The sequence below is a fragment of the Copadichromis virginalis genome, unplaced genomic scaffold (assembly GCF_057382275.1).
Source record: "Copadichromis virginalis isolate Kocher_CV1m ecotype Utaka unplaced genomic scaffold, C_Virginalis_male_GT1.1 unmapped_scaffold_1, whole genome shotgun sequence".
NCBI classification, from domain to species: Eukaryota; Metazoa; Chordata; class Actinopteri; order Cichliformes; family Cichlidae; genus Copadichromis; species Copadichromis virginalis.
This window is the reverse complement of record NW_028188589.1, coordinates 3,922,623-3,938,936: the sequence shown is the minus strand read 5'-3', so window position 1 is coordinate 3,938,936 and position 16,314 is coordinate 3,922,623. Positions and strand designations below refer to the sequence as shown.

The following is a 16,314-nucleotide window of genomic DNA, read 5'->3' as shown; positions in this document are numbered from 1 at the left end:
AAAGGTTGGTGATGAGCACCGACAATTTCAGGAAAAGTGGGAAATGCAATATTTCTTTGTTGAGCACAGGGGCACCCCGACCTGTCTTATTTGCACAGAGAAAGTTGCGCTGCACAAGGAATACAATTTGAAACGTCATTACACAACTAGACATGCTGAGGTGGATGCAAAATACCAGGGAGACGAGAGAGCGAACCGGGTTGCCAGTCTTAAAACAGATCTACTGAGGCAGCAAGATTTCTCCAAGAAAGCAACCAAAGAGAATAATGCAGCAGTCGGAGCCACGTGGTTAGTGAGATGATTGCTAAAGCAGGGAAGCCATTCACAGAAGGTGCATTTGTCTAAAAGTGCATATTGCAGGCTGCAAATATAGTCTGTCCGGGAAAGAAAGGTCAGTTTAGCAACATCAGCCTTTCTGCCAACACCGCAGCAGATCGCATTTCTGACCTGTCAAGTGACATTTATGACCAACTGTGTGAGAAAGCCAAATGTTTCAGTGTATACTCAGTCGCTCTTGATGAGACCACAGACATCACCGACACTGCCCAGCTCCCAATGTATGTCCGTGGTGTTGATGACAGTTTTGAAGTGATGGAGGAGCTGCTCACAGTAATTCCAATGCATGGCCAGACCACCGCTCAGCAGATATTTACAAGCTGTGTGATGCCATTGAGAATGTTGGTTTGCCATGGAAGAGGTTTGTTGGAATAACAACAGATGGAGCGCCATCAATGACAGGGAGGAAACATGGACTGGTGGCACAAAAACTGGAAGAGGAAGGCGTGGAGGAGGCCATTGCTCTGCACTGCATCATCCATCAGCAGGTCCTTTGCAGCAAATGCCTGAAGTTTGACAATGTGATGTCTATTGTTGTGAAATGCATCAACCAAATCAGATCCAGGGGCTTAAAGCACCGAAGCTTCTGTGCTTTTTTAGAGGAAATGGAGTCAGAATATGGGGATGTGCTCGACTTCACTGAGGTACGTTGGCTCAGCAGGGGAAATGTATTAAAGAGACTTTTTGAGTTGAGAGCAGAAGTGAAGCCTTCATGGAGAAGGATGGAGTTAGTGTTCCTGTGCTATGATGATAAAGCGGCTTGGAAAATGAATGAATAAAAAATAAATAAGTTTTTGATGTCACAGAATAAAACAATGTAATGGCATTTTGTTTTGTTTTAACAGATCATGGCTCAGCAGTGGACTGTTGGAGAAGTATCTCTTTGGCTTGGGGAAAATGAATTGGCAGATTATCAACAGGTCTTTGTAGGTGAGCATTTCTATGGATGTGCCATATCAGTGTCCACAGTGCTCCACAAGAAAACCAACATATGAAAAACTGCTGAAACATCAACAGATATACCATGAAAGTGAATGTGGATTCTTCATTGTCTGCGGACTAGAAGACTGTCCCAGAAAGTTTTTGTCTGTGAAATCTTTGAAAAATCACATAAGGAAGAAACATAAATATCAGAAACAAGGATTAGAGTCTGCCCCAGACTGTGACCCTGTCATCCAGGAAACTGTTGAATTTCCCCAATCATCTGAACGAACTCTGAGTGAACTTGTAGAGAACTTTACAGAGACTGTGAGAAAACAACTGGCATTGTTTTCCTTGAATCTTCAAGAGAAAAGTATTGTAAATAGAAAAGTTCAAACATTTGTTCTTATTGAAGTAGAGTCACTTTTCAAGTATTTTATTGAAAACTATAGGGAGATATTTTCTAAATGTTTGCAGACTCTTAATTTTGATATATCAAGTTTTCATTATATTGATGACAATAGTTTGGTAGAACATTGCTTCAGTGCAGTCAGCAACACATATCAACTAGACAGATACTGTGTTGAGAAATTAAACCTGATTGAACCTGTTGAATGTATCCTGGGGATAGATCCTTTTACTGGGAAACAGGACACTTTTCAGTATATGCCACTTCTAAAAGTCTTAGAATTAATATGTAATGATCCTAACATTTTAAGACAAATTTTTAGGCCAGAATCCCGTGCTCCTGAAACCTTAACAGATTTTAGTGATGGGAAAATTTACAAAGAAAGTGATTTTTTTAACACAGACAACCCACATTTGAGAATTCAGTTGTACAGTGATGAATTTGAAGTTGCTAATCCATTAGGATCAAAGAAACGTCTACATAAAGTGTCTGCATTTTATTTTACTTTGGGAAATATTCCACCAAAAGACAGATCTGTTTTAAGACATATTCATCTGTTGATACTTGTCAAACATAGATTGGTGAAAACATATGGATTTGAGAAAATATTAGAACCATTAATTTGTGACCTACAGGTTTTGCAAGAACGTGGATTACGATTAAAATTTGAAGACAGACAGTACTGCATCAAAGGTGGTCTGGCCACAATATCTGCAGACAACCTAACCTCTCACACACTTGCAGGTTTTAGCTGCTCATTCAGTAATGGTAGAATATGCAGGTTTTGTATGTGTCATTACAAGGACCTGTCTAGGATCATTAGTGAGGGAGATTGTGTTCTTAGAACAAAGACTGTTCATGCATACCATCTGCAATGTGTTGAAGATGACCCCCACTGTAGGTCAGTGTATGGTGTAACTGGCCCATGTGCCTTCAACAAGCTGTCATATTTTGATACCACAAATGCATTCCCACCTGATGTAATGCATGATTTTCTTGAGGGGGTCATTCCTCTTGTTTTGAAGTCTGTTGTAAAAGCCTTGCACGAGGACAAAACCGTTACTATCCAAGAGGTGAATGACAGCATAAGGACTTTTAGTTTTGGACAGAATGACTGCACCTCCAAACCTGCTCTAATATCTGAGAAGGTAGCACTGGATGGAAATATCTCTGGAACTGCTGTTGAGAAATGGACATTATTTAGGACTCTGCCTTTCGTCATAGGCTCCAGGATTGAAAAGGGTAACAAGTTTTGGCAGCTTTATCTTTTGGTTCGAGAAATAGGAGAGATTATTCTTGCTCCAACCATCAGCACTGACTGGATTAGTAATCTACATGAACTGATCACTTACTTTTTGACAGATTTCATCAATCTGTTTCCTGGTGTGTTTACACCCAAGCTGCATTTTCTGCTACATTATCCTCAGCTCATCCTTGATTATGGGTCACTCCGCTCTCATTGGTGCATGAGGTTTGAAGCCAGACATCAATATTTCAAGACAGTAGCAAGAATCACCAATAACTATATTAATATTTGTCAGACTTTGGCAAAGAGGAATCAGCTTCGTCAATGCTGGGAGTGGCAGCCTGAACGGATCATCAGGAGCGATCATACACAAGCAGCAGTTAATAACTTATCACTTCAAGAACTTCCAGTGAACTTGCAGATTTGTTTGCAAAACTTGGAGACAGCCGTTACTGTGGATGAGAAACTCTGGACAAGTAAATGCATCATTTTAAACTCTGTAAAATATGCAGTTGGAGATTTCTTCATTTTGGAACTTGTGCATGCAGAGCAAATTCCACTGTTTGTGAAAATAGTCCTGATTGTGTATATCAGGGCCAACTGGTTTCTTGTTGGAAGACTTTTCACAACACTGGAGTTTATAAGACACCTTCAATCATACCACATCAGAGAGACTGATGATCTGTTGATATTCAAGCCTGGGGATGAGGTAGACTTTCATGCTTTGGACGCATACAGATGTGATGGTCAAGACTTCATTACACTGATCCACCGACCTTTTAAGGCAGTCCATACCAAAGTTAGGTAAGATACATCCTAAACCATGACTTTTTAGTTAGGAGTTGTCAACCACTGTTAAAATGATTTTAACCACTTTTTGGCTATTCCACAGGTCTGTCATCATCTATAGTCACTAATGAACTCATAGCTGTTTTTTTAGTAATGTTTTATAATATTTTTATTCTTTATCTTCGACATGCTCATTTCTGTTTTGATCGTGTCTTATTGTTTTTCTGTGCCACAGACAATGAAATCGATGGATCGACACTTCTGCAGATGACTGAAAGAATGAGTGAGCGTCTTTTTCCAAAAGTGAAAGACCAAGTGAAATTTTTGTCTGCTGTAGAGAAGCTGAAAGAGTGAGTCTTAAGTTGACTGGTTGATTCACTGAATTGTACATTCATACAATCCAGTGTTTCCCCTCCCCTAGGTTTATGGTGTTGGAGGGTGGGGGGCAAGGGGTTGACGCAAGCCCTGTTCTGTTTCTCCAGCGTTGATGTGCATCACACACCCATTTACTTTCAAATTGAAATGTCACAGCCACTCTTACTCTCTGTTATGATTCTGTTTCTGTAGTTCAGCAGCTGTTATTGTACGTTTTAAATATGCGGATATTCCTGATGCAGGACACAAGGACACGTATATTCATGTCTTGTAACAAACTCTAAACATACTTCTTACTTCTTCTTGCAGTGGAAGGCAACACAAAGAAAAGCATACTGTGTCAGCACTTCAACCTATGTTTAACTGCAAAGTGCAGTTTCCTCCAGCTGTGCTCACTGCGTTGACCAATAAAGATGCAGCACTAAAGTCACCCACCAAGAACAGACTCAAAAACATGCTTATTCAAGCACTGTTTGACCACTTGAGTAATGAGACAATGTAAGTCTATATATAATTAAGATTTGATCCATTTAAAATACAGTATGTACATCAGAATTTAAGTTCATCATTCAAAATTTGCAGGTATCCCTCTCATGTGCAGTATGTAGACCTTCTGAGGACTGTCCTTCTGAGTTTTCCTTTTTTGAAGGAGAGTTATGGCTCTGGATATGTAAGTATTCCTGAAAAGCAAACATTGATACAATTGTCCAACAAATTGTCTTTGAATTGCCCAATTATTGGCTAATGAGTGTAACATGCTAACATTTTCATTGCTACATATTCAGAGGTTATCTGTTCCCTTGTGGCCACTACAATACAAGTATTAGTATTGTGATTTTTGAGGCAGATGTCGTGCAGTATGGTCAAACAATAAATAAAATATCAATTGCTCTTTTAAATTAATTGTTTCATTTCTCTGTGAATTCTCAAGTGAATGGTGTGAAATTCAGCATTATATTAGCTCTGTTTGCCTTTGTATCAGGATAGTGTAGTTTTTGTATTTAAAAAATTAAATTTGAAAATAGGGCAGGGATAGCTCAGTAGGTAGTGTGGTTATCCCATGATCGGAAGGTCGGGGGTTTGAATCAACTGAACGGCTACCCTGAGGTACCCTTGAGCAAGGTACCGTCCCTACACACTGCTCCCCAGGCGCCTGATTAGTGGCTGCCCACTGCTTCACTGAGTGAATGGGTTAAATGCAAAGAGAGAAATTTCCCTGTGGGGATCAATAAAGTATACATTATTATTAAAAGGTAGAGGTATTAACATATAGACTGAAAGATCATGACGAGTATGCTTGTAGGACATATTGCCATTAATACTTTATCTACCTTTTATAGTGTATTTAGCCAATCTAAAGTGCTCCAAACCTTTATATCATGTGTTCGATCAACTCCTAAGAGTTAAAGAAGAGATCTGTAAATAGGAACTAATTAGGTTATGACATGATTACAGCAAACCTACCAGCTTTATGTCACTCAAAGTTTTCTGGTAAATGTCTTGCATAAAGGGAGGACCTAGTTGCACCTATTTATGAATAATTAGTTACATTTTTATCATTTGTAGGATGCTCTGCATGAGTCTCTCAGGAACAAGTTTAAAAAGGAAAGAAGACCACTAGTAGACGTAGAGGAAATTGAAAAAATGAGACAGAAATACTCAGTTCCAAATTCAGGAAGAAAAAGATCATCAGATATCCAGCCCTGTATCCTTTTGAAAAAAACCAAGGCAAGTTAAATATGCTCAATGTTTGTTTGCCATTTTAAATTGTACATAAAAGTTAAAAGTATTGTTTGTTTGTTTTTTCTCTCAATATTTGCTAAACTTTTTAATAACCAGGATATCAATCCTCTTGACGATGGGGAGGATGAAAGGAGCACCGACCAACATGTATCAGTGATTAAGCAAGAGTGCCAAAAAACTAGGCCAAATGTGGATGTCATTCAAACGCACCTCAGGAAAATACAGAAGTACAGAACACACTACATTCTTCAGCATACTACTGAAGAGGTTCTACGAGAATTCCCATGTCTCACTATCCCTGTTGTGGTGAGTGTTTTATCAAAAACTGCAGCAAAAAACAACAATAACAATAGTGCACAGCAAAAACACGAATATGTACTGATGTGCTGCACATTTATACAGACTTCTAATAATCATGTACCTACAGGACAGGCAAAGTGACTGACTCAGCAGATTTCATGAGTAATAAAAGTACACTAACAGAACACTAACAGAAATTGCCACATTGACTATGTCTTTCTCTTTGGTTTTATTTTCATGCTACAGGATAATTTTGGACTAATCTGATGCCAATGATAGTTTTTTGGGAAGAATAGTCTAAACATCCCTTTTGCACAGCAATGTGTACTTGAGAATTAAACTAAACAAATGCAAAATTATAATTTCTTCTCTAATGATAATTGATGTGTGAAATAATGATTGTTCTGGTTTGCTATATAATGGTATATATTACGGTACAAAGCTAATATGTATATGTTTATCCTTTATTTTAGCTTCTTGAAGAGGCTTCCATGTTACTTAAAACTGATGTGGACAAAAAAGTAATCCGAGGATTCAGTAAGTTGGCAGCGAAGCTTGTGTCAATAGCCCCAAACAGCAACCTTAAAAGCCTCTGCTTAAAATCTGTTGATGAGAGCCAGACAGACACTGAAAGAAAAGGTGAGGGCACTTGGCAATAATGAGCAAAAACAATTTTAACTCCTATCTCAGATACCACTTTTTAAGGTTTCACATACAGCACATTAGTAAACACAGTGTCCCTTACAACAGCGGTCCCCAACCCCCGGGCCTCGGACTGGTACCAGTCCGTGAGTCGTTTGGTACCGGGCCGCGAGAGTTGAGGCTCAGGTGTGAAATGTATAGTTTTTCAGGGTTTTTATCGGTTTTCAGCGTTATTTTGTTATCGTTTTTATCGTTTACTCGGTTTTCCTGGGTCTTTTCACGTGTGTTATGAATAAATTTTCTTTTTTTCGGTACCGGTACTGGTTTTATTTTGTTGTATTTATCCGCGACACCTTAAAGGCCAGTCCATGAAAATATTGTCAGGCATAAACCGGTCCGTGGCGCAAAAAAGGTTGGGGACCGCTGCTTTACAATATCCACAGACTGACATTTCTCCTGTCTCGTCTCTGCAATGATGTACTTTAAGATTTAACTGATATACCCTCGATGCTATATGTATCTCTATGAAGATTTTCAGTAATTCACACAATGTTTATCCCAAAAAATGTTCAGTGGCAGCTAGACTTGCTCTGCAAGTTCTTTAGGACTCAAATTATTTAAAGCTAGCAACTTACAGAACTGAACAACATTTTGGGGGTTTTGTATAAATGCTTAACATTTACACTGAATTACACTGAAAAGTTAATTAGGTATACATTTACTGCACTAATGCTTATGTTCTGCAAGACATTCAACTCCTGATAAAGGGACTCATATGGCCTTTACACCTTTGTATTAACAAAATTGGCCAGAAAATACTTACATATTTCTCTTTATTTTTCAGGTCAGATGGTAAACACAGCTGTTCTTCTCCTGCCATCTATTTTCAAAGAAAATGCCTCTCATCTCTTCGTCATAAATAAGGTAAATTTATATATTTTTTGGTATGGTGAGAGGGGGTGGGGGGGGGGGGGGGTCTTGAACAAATCCAGTATTTTACAGGAGTTTTATACTTTCATTGGGACAGCTGTTGTTTATACTTATTTAAACTATACTCCTCATTTCAAGAATTTAATTTCTGTTTCAGGATCCACACAGCCCGATACCTACAATCGTACTCAGCAGCAGTGACGGCAAGCCCTTGAGTGATTCAACTGAGGTCAATGTCCAGATGGATGGACAAAAAATGATTCTGGACAGTGGGGAAATGGACATTTCATTGGCGATGGGTATTGTCTTCTCCCTGTACCATGTCTACAATGTTGCCTATCCAAGTGAACTAAAAAAGACATTTTGCTTTTTGGAGGCATTTGTTCTCAACTTGGGAACTCTGACTACACCTGTACCAGTAGCTGTGCAAAGAATGGCAAATGCATTAAAGATCTCCTAGATTGCCAGCATAGTGCAGGTGAGAGACTGAAATTGTCCCAGTGTGGACTAACAAAGGACCATGAGTCTCACATTAAACTTAACTTACATAACTTAAGGCTGCAGTTCATTGATAATTTAAATAAAAAGATTGTTCTTGAAATAGTTTTACTGAAAATGCAAACATGCTGATGAAAATGTGTTGTTTAATTGTCTGTTATGAAAGTATTGCTATTTCTAATGTAAAAATTGTTGTTTTATCTATAGTATAATATTTATATGTATTTATAGTAAAGATATTTAATTATTACTGTTTAAATGACTTATATGCTATTATTAGTAGTGGTGTTGTGCTTAGCATTAAAATGTCTTTTTCTGTAATACAAAGTGCCAATAAACCATTAATATATGTCTATGTGCTTGTATTTATTTTACCCTACTCAAATTCAATTTATGATACATTTTATTTTGAAAGATTTAAAATGGTTCTTTAAAGAACCACCCAAAAAAGGTTCTTTAAAATGGTTCTTTTAAAGAACCATTTGAAGGATCTTTTTAAAAATGGTTCTTTGAAGAACCATTTCTTTCAGTGGTTCATTGAAGAACCTTTAAAGGTGCCCCAAAGAACCATTTCTTGATGGTTCTTTGGGGCACCTTTAAAGGTTCTTCAGTGAACCACTGAAAGAAATGGTTCTTCAAAGAACCTTTGTTTGAAAGGTTCTTTGTGGCACCAAAAAAGGTTCTTCTATGGCATCAGTCTAAAGAACCACTTTTTGTTCCAGTTGGCACCTTTATTTTTCTGAGTGTATATTAGTCAAAATGCTGCAGCTCGTCTTTTAACTGGCACTCGAAAGTTTGAGCACATTTCCCCTGTTTTAGCTTCACGTCACTGGCTGCCCATTTCTTTTAGGATTCATTTTAAAATTCTTTTATTTACTTTTAAAGCTCTCCATGGCCTCGCCCCATCTCATCTCTCTGAGCTGCGACAGCCTCATACAGGCCAGCTGATCAGCTGCTCCTGCATGTACCCAGGACTGGGCGTAAACTTAGAGGAGATCCTGCTTTTGCTGTAGCAGCTGCAAACTGTGGAGCGAGCTTCCTTTGGAGATCAGACAGGCCACTTCTTTACCTGTTTTTAAGTCTTGAAAACCCGCCTCTTTACCCTGAGCTTTGACACCACGTGAGATGTTGGTTTTTATTTCAGTTGTTTTTAGGTGATTCGATGCTGTTTTATCTTGTTTTGTTTTCATTTGATGTTTTATGTGTTTTATTTATTTATTTTGCTGTTTTCTGTTGTTCTATTGTTTTAACTTATTTTCCGTGCAGCACTTTGTTCCTGTGCTGGCTATTTTAAAGTGCTTTATAAATAAGATTGGATTGGATTGGACTGCCACCAACAGCTCTGTAACACACTGTGCACACAATGCTATCATTGTCTTTTCTTTTTAGCTGCTTTTACATTTTAGTTGCTGACTTCTGATAAACTGAATAAAACAGGAGAACACACAACCTGGAAATCTTCAACCACACACAAAATACATACGTTTCCCTGGTAAAGTACACGACCTCTGCAGTACCGCTGAGTTTTCTACAAGCGCACAAAGCTGCTACCAGCTCTGCTGCTGTGACCTGTGTTACCTGTGTTAGGCTCTTACATCCATACGATGGTTGAAGGACCGGCCGTGTCCCGTCTTCCTTCTGTGCATAATCGTGGCCCCTGCTGGAAGCTGACCCCGTTCTCCCACAGTGTTGCTGAAATGGTGAAACTGGAGCACGAATCGATCTGGGAGCTTTGATGAGAGATCAGCTGAAGTTTGACTGCAGCCTGATTCACTTTAGGACAACCAGTTTGCTTTTAATGTTTTTCTGCCTGATTCATTCTGATACACAAACACAGGCTGAACGGTGTCTGTGCTCCCACATCCTCAGTGTCTCAGCACCTCTGCATCCTTCACTCACTTCTTAGCATGCAGGACGTGTGTGTGTGTGTGTGTGTGTGTGTGTGTGTGTGTGTGGGTCTGTGTGTGTGTGTGTGTGTGTGTGTGTGTGTGTGTGTGTGTGTGTGTGGGTCTGTGTGTGTCTGTGTGGGTCTGTGTGGGTCCGTGAAATCATCCTGATTTCTTTAGCTCATGAACACCGTGTGGGGTCAGTGTTAACAACATGGTGCAGAAAGGAAACACAAGCGTGGAGTCGGTGGGATTGTGCAAACGGTGGCTCGTGCATCAATCAGCTCCAGCTGTGATGCATCTCTTTGATTAGTGGGAGCAGCAAACTCCATCCAGACAGCTTCCTTTGTTTTTTTCACTTGACTGATCGATCAGCGCACAGCTCCGTTTAGCACACACGCCATCTTTAACGACGGCGTGGAGTCTGTGCCCTGTTCCTCCCACACACGAGTGTTCGTTCATGTTCGGCCTTGTGTCTGAGCGTTTCCTCTCGGTGTGTCTGTAACGAGGAAGCCACGGGCAGGTCGCACACAAACGTGTGGCTGCCGAGTGTGCGAGTGTGGCAACGTGTGGCAACTATTCTGGTTTGCCAGCGACGTTTCCAGATAAACACTGGTGGCAGCTGCTGCCATGGCAACACCATTGTGCTCCCTCCCTCCCTCGCTCGTCTCCCCTCCCTCTCCCCAACCACTCCTCTCTCTCATGCTCCGCCGGCTCAGAGAGCGAGGACCAGAGAGGAGAGAGGTCAGCTCGATTCAGAGGACAGAAAGAAGAGAGGAATAACCCGGAGTGGACGGGGACAGGATGAGCGAGGACAGCCACTCCCACTACAGGCTGGACCCCAGCGATCGCCTCAATGGGCTGGGACAGAGGAGGAAGAGACCCAAGAAGGTAAACGAATAGATGGAGAGCCACGTGGTGCAAAGTGTGTAAGGATGGAGCACCCCACCCTGCAAAAAGAGAAAGGAGGTGGGGTTAGGTGAGGTTTGTTTATGTGCAGACGTGCGTCCACATGATGTTAGGAGCACCGAACCATCTCTCACCCCGTCGTCTCCTGTGGAGTGTGTGGCTGCTCCCCCACAGCAGTTGTATCCTCTCTCATATCCTCCGTCTCCTGGTGTTGTGTTGCTCCACAGTGAGTCGTAGTAGGAGGCTCACATGCTGTCAGGGTGGGTCCCTGCTCGCCCTTTGTGCGCCTGTCGTTGGGGGTTTTGGTGTTTGCAGCTATCAGGAGGTTTGTGTTGTAGCCTGATGTGAGAAGTGTTGTTATTATCATCATTTTTAACATTTCTGCACCGCTACAATAAACAGACACACACCCATCAGCCTGTTTACAGATCTATACGCCCATAAAGACGTGAAACACACATTGCACAAATCTACTATAACGTGTTCATATGTGTTATAAAATAAAGAGGTAAACTATTAGCTGTTCAGGTTGATTCATAAATATGACCTCAGCACGTGAAATCCTTCTGCTGACATCCCTAAAAGCTCGTCAGACCAACGAAGCCGTACAACACAAATAACCAGACCAAACCAGGGTTGTGCGTCTGTTGTTGAGAACATTGTCAGTAAACCACAGTGACGTCCTACAGAGGACTCGTGTTGTCATTATTTTTGTGTATGTCGTGTGAGCTGAGAGCTGTAACCAAAGGTAGTGAGCGCGTCGGCCTTTAACGTCGCGGCTGGTTGTGCGATCGTGTCGCCGCTGAACTCGTGAGAGTTTGTCTCAGGGATCTTTACATTTGAAGTCAGGTGAACATCCAGTGAACTAACAGAACATTCAGGAGCATTTACTCTCATGAATGTCAGACAAACTGAGGTTTGTGTGTCAGTTAGATTCTTTAAGTCATTAAAGTGTCTCTGTTAGGAAAAGCATCTGTTTCCTCCACCTCTGCAGAACTGCGTGACCCGTAGCATCATTGCAGGAAGTATCCTGTGACAATGAGTGACTGCACATCATCATTATCAACACATAAACCTGTGGTCTGGACCTGCAGTTCTTATTTTTACTGTCTGGTTTTGTGTAAAGCAGCACTTCAGTAAGCACCTGTGAAGCACACAGTCATAGTCGAGTAATGAAGCGATCCATATGTGAAACATATTCCACGTCTACAGGATAGTGGAGGTTACATGGGTCAACCTGGCAAACTGTACCAGCACATGTGATCACACTGATAGCAGAACACAGGTATGTGAGTCTCTACGACGAGGTCAGAAACCAGTAACAAATGTTTCATGTGATTCGTTTTTCTCCAGTTTGTCTGCAGTGAACCTTAAATACTCACTGAACCAGCTGTTTCCTGATGTGGTGACGTGTGTCGGTGATGAAGCCAACACTCTGTCCAGTGTTGGGCAAGTTACTTGAAAACAGTAATCAGTAACTAATTACTTCCCAAAAAAAGTAATCCCGTTACTTTACTGATTACTTATTTTCAAAAGTAATTAATTACTTAGTTACTTTTTAAAAACACGATTTCCAACCTGAGTAGGTGATAAAGCGATAGATCTTTCAGCCCAATTCTACTTTTTCTGCATAATCCATCATACAAAATGTAATCAAATGGAAAAGTCTCTTTTTAAAACTTGTTTTATTGGTTTTAATCTTTTAACTTTATGCATCAAGCAAACATTTAATTATCTGCAACATTCTGACTGGAAGAAATTAGTTTAACATTTAAACCTATTTTCTGCACATTCCAGCACATAAAATAAAATATTTTTGTGTTTACACTCAGTCTTTCAAATAGATGCAAGTAAAACACAGCAGAAAATAAATAAAGTCAAAGACTCAGCGGTCCTGTTGCTCTATTTTCACCTGTAAAGCAGGAGTGGGGTAGGCGGAGGTTTACCCTGGTGCAGGTGTGCCGCGGTCAGTGGAAGAATCCGCGAGTTTCTCTGTGAGTTTCCCATTACGTCGTAGCTACTCGGTGCTTGTTGGAAGTTTAGGGGTTTTTTCGCTGTAAAAAGAAGTTTTCTTCCCACGCACAGCGGACACTAATGTTTTTGTCACTTTTTATGGAATCAAACTCAAAGTAAGGTCAGTACTTCCACGCTTTAAACGCTGCACGCTCATACTCTCTCTGCACTCGATATGTGATCCATTGTTGATCTGCACACAGCTGTTGTCACTAACGTCGCACTCGCTTACGTCACTGTCATGAGACATTCTCGCAAAAAAATCACGGTTTTAGTAACGCAGTAATGCAGCGTTCCTACGGGAAAGTAACGGTAATCTAATTACTGTTTTTGCAATAGTAATCCCTTACTTTACTCGTTACTTGAAAAAAGTAATCGGATTACGCGTTACTGGAGCGTTGTTCTCCTCTGTAACAAAGCAGTGATAAAGGAATAGATGCTGATTTTATTAACTTGTGTCTTTGTGCTGCTGGATTCAGTCTGAAGCAGGCAGCAGTGCTGAACCTACCAGTGTAAATGTGATGGTGGAAGCAGAGGCCAGCACTTGGCAGTGCTAAACACAATAAAAGACTCACAAGTTCCTCTCAAAGGTCAGCTGCCTTCAGATCAATCATTAACCTGCAGCAGGTTGTGGCCTGATGTGTTTGTAAGAGTTTCACTTTCAGGAGGAGAAGATTTAAACGAGTCACACAAATGTGAACTACAAAGTCTGTGACACACAATTTATGCAAACTGCATGAAATCTGACCTGAAGAAATCCAGTCTTCTGCCTGTTGTGGTTGTGACAGCTGCTCGTAGGAGAGTTTGTTTGTAGGAGGTGGAGATGTTCTCAGATCAAGTGCGTAATCGTCTCTTTGTGTAGACGCTAAAAGCTGTGAGCCAAAACTCTCTGCTCTGAAACTCTTCACTCAGTCCTCACGCTGAGAGTTTAGAGGCTGAACTTCTTGTTCCTCCATAACACTTTTCATGAAGCAGCAGAAATGAGCTTGTGTTTCTCAGCAGTGCGCACACAGAGAACCGATCCTCTCTGCTCAGTCTGAACAAATCAAAGTGAAACGTCAGTGAAAACACAGCTGCTGATCAAACTGTGTCAGATTAATGCCTCAATGTTTCACTGTGAGGTTAAAAAATACATAAAAATGATTTAAAGAAGTAGGAGGCAGATTTTCACAATAAGAGCACTTTGTTTTTAATTCAGTTAATGTCAAACTGTCATCAACACCTCTGTGTTGTCTCCGTCTCTGAGCAGATTCAGGCATTACTCAAATAATAAAGGCTTTCTTTCACTATTATACTTTTCATTAGTCTCCAGGTTGATGATTATAAACAGAATTATTAAAGTTTTTATCATTTCAGGCTGAAAATCAACATGAATTTTGTTCTAATCAAAGAAGCTCCTTTAATGTGTGTCATTAAAATCCTCACACAGACTTAAAAAGGCGACATTAACATTAAAATAAATGAAAGAAGCTTCAGCTGAGAGCTTCATGCAGTCATCATCAGCAGCTCATAGCAGTCACAGCTCTTTATTACGCAGCTTTGCAGGAATTAAAGTGGCTGAAGTGTCAGAGTTTGTGTGAGAAGCTGCTTCATGGACAGCTGTACACACGTCTTTATTATTTCTTCATAAATCAAACACACAGGTTTGTCTGCAGATGATTTAAAGTGTGTCGTTGTGCAGTTAAAGCTGTTTGTGTGACGCCCTGACCTCCTGTGAATGAAACAGCCAATCAGATCCATCAGAGAGAGAGCAGGAAGTGTTGTGTGTTTGTGACAGAACAAGGAAACAGTGATGATGATGAACATAAAGGTCCTCTGATGTTTCCTGTTACAGTAACGCTTGTTCATCTGTTGCTCTCCTACACTTTCCTATAAATAAAGGAGAAAAAGTCCGTTTAGTTTCATTTCCTACAGCTCAGAGTTACACTTCACATTCCTGCTGTCACATCAAAAAGCTTCACTTTGGTCCAACATCTACATGTTAACATGAAACACAGACAGACTCAGAACATCTGGAACATCTGCACTTTGACCCAAACTGTTATAGCAGGATATTTTCTGCATATTTCTTATGTTGGACCTGTTTGAACTGTAAACGACCTGTAATCATCTGTAAATGGTGTGAGACACACTGAGGCCACCTACAGGGCAGCTGGGGAACAGCAGGGATCTGAAATCATACGAGACGTTAGTGAGTGAGAAGAACAAACGGACTTAAGATGGCTCGAAGTGATCAAAGTTGATCTAAAACAGAAGATAAATCCACTGATTCTTTGTAAAGTTCATCTGCTGCTCACATGAATCCATGAAAGATTTATTCCACTGAATGTTTCTTCAAAGCTCATTTCAACCTGTTGAAGTCATGAATGAAAGTGCAGACTGAGAGTGGATCACATGATGTTTGAGGTGTGTCATGTGACATGTTCAGTATTGTCACACATGTCTAGATTGTACCTGATATCATAACTGCTCAAACACTGATGATTATATTTGAAGAATTATTCCTGATGGCAGCAAAGTTTGAATGGAGCTCTCTGTCTGTGCTGATTTGTCGCCCTCTGGAGGTCAAAGCACAAACCTACAGGGCAGCTGGGGAACAGCAGGGATCTGAAATCATACGAGATGTTAGTGAGAAGTTAGAACAAACGGACTTAAGATGGCTCGAAGTGATCAAAGTTGATCTAAAACAGAAGATAAATCCAAAGCAGCATCAGATGAATGTTACCATTTCCAGTTACGGTGCCCTTCATCTAATATGGAAATGTGTTGTTGTTTTTTTAGCCGTGTTGTTGTTCTTCCTATTGTGTTTAGGCCAGAGATGCTCTTCAAACAGCGGACAGACATGACCACATTACAAGAACATGGTGTGAGTCCGATTTGATATTCCAGTCAACGCTGAGAGACCTTAACCAGGAAGTCAGAGGTCAGCTGATGCTGCGAGCAGGAAGTGAACCAAGGGAAAGGTTCACTCTACTCAATCTCAAAGAAAATATGCTGGTATTTGTTGATGTTGATGGTACAATAAAAATATATAATATAATAAATAATAAAATATCATGTGATGATGAGATGTGTTGTTGGTGTTTGTATTTTCTGTAAATGTCTTTTTAATGTAAATGCTTTGTTCCAGACGGACAGGGAATCAGTTGCTGTACGATGACATCATCTTGATGTTGACGAGGAGGGCGAGAAAAACTAGTTTTGTCCTGCAGATGGCGATCTTGCACCGTGTTCAGAGAGCCGACACTTTGATGGTGCTGCTCTACTCAGCTTACTTTAGCCTGGGTTGGACTCTATATGAGCAGCTTCCACTCTGG

At 40.5% G+C, this 16,314-nt stretch overlaps 1 protein-coding gene across 3 annotated transcripts; it reads left to right on the top strand.

The window, feature by feature from the left end:
• The first annotated feature begins 1,148 nt into the window (after positions 1-1,148).
• On the top strand, positions 1,149-8,544 carry LOC146679588 (sterile alpha motif domain-containing protein 3-like). Of its 3 annotated transcripts, XM_085450228.1 has the most exons (10): positions 1,232-1,266; positions 3,507-3,716; positions 3,937-4,051; positions 4,386-4,574; positions 4,659-4,746; positions 5,643-5,804; positions 5,916-6,125; positions 6,593-6,758; positions 7,606-7,685; positions 7,849-8,544. In XM_085450228.1, exons 3-10 carry the CDS (start codon positions 3,969-3,971, stop codon positions 8,149-8,151), a joined length of 1,281 nt encoding a protein of 426 aa, XP_085306354.1. In that variant the 5' UTR covers positions 1,232-1,266; positions 3,507-3,716; positions 3,937-3,968; the 3' UTR covers positions 8,152-8,544. The 3 variants fall into 3 exon arrangements, with proteins under 3 accessions (XP_085306353.1, XP_085306355.1, XP_085306354.1); XM_085450227.1 differs by lacking the exon at positions 3,507-3,716 and having other exon boundaries at positions 1,149-1,266; XM_085450229.1 differs by lacking the exons at positions 3,507-3,716; positions 5,643-5,804; positions 5,916-6,125 and having other exon boundaries at positions 1,149-1,266.
• The last annotated feature ends 7,770 nt before the right edge of the window (positions 8,545-16,314 follow it).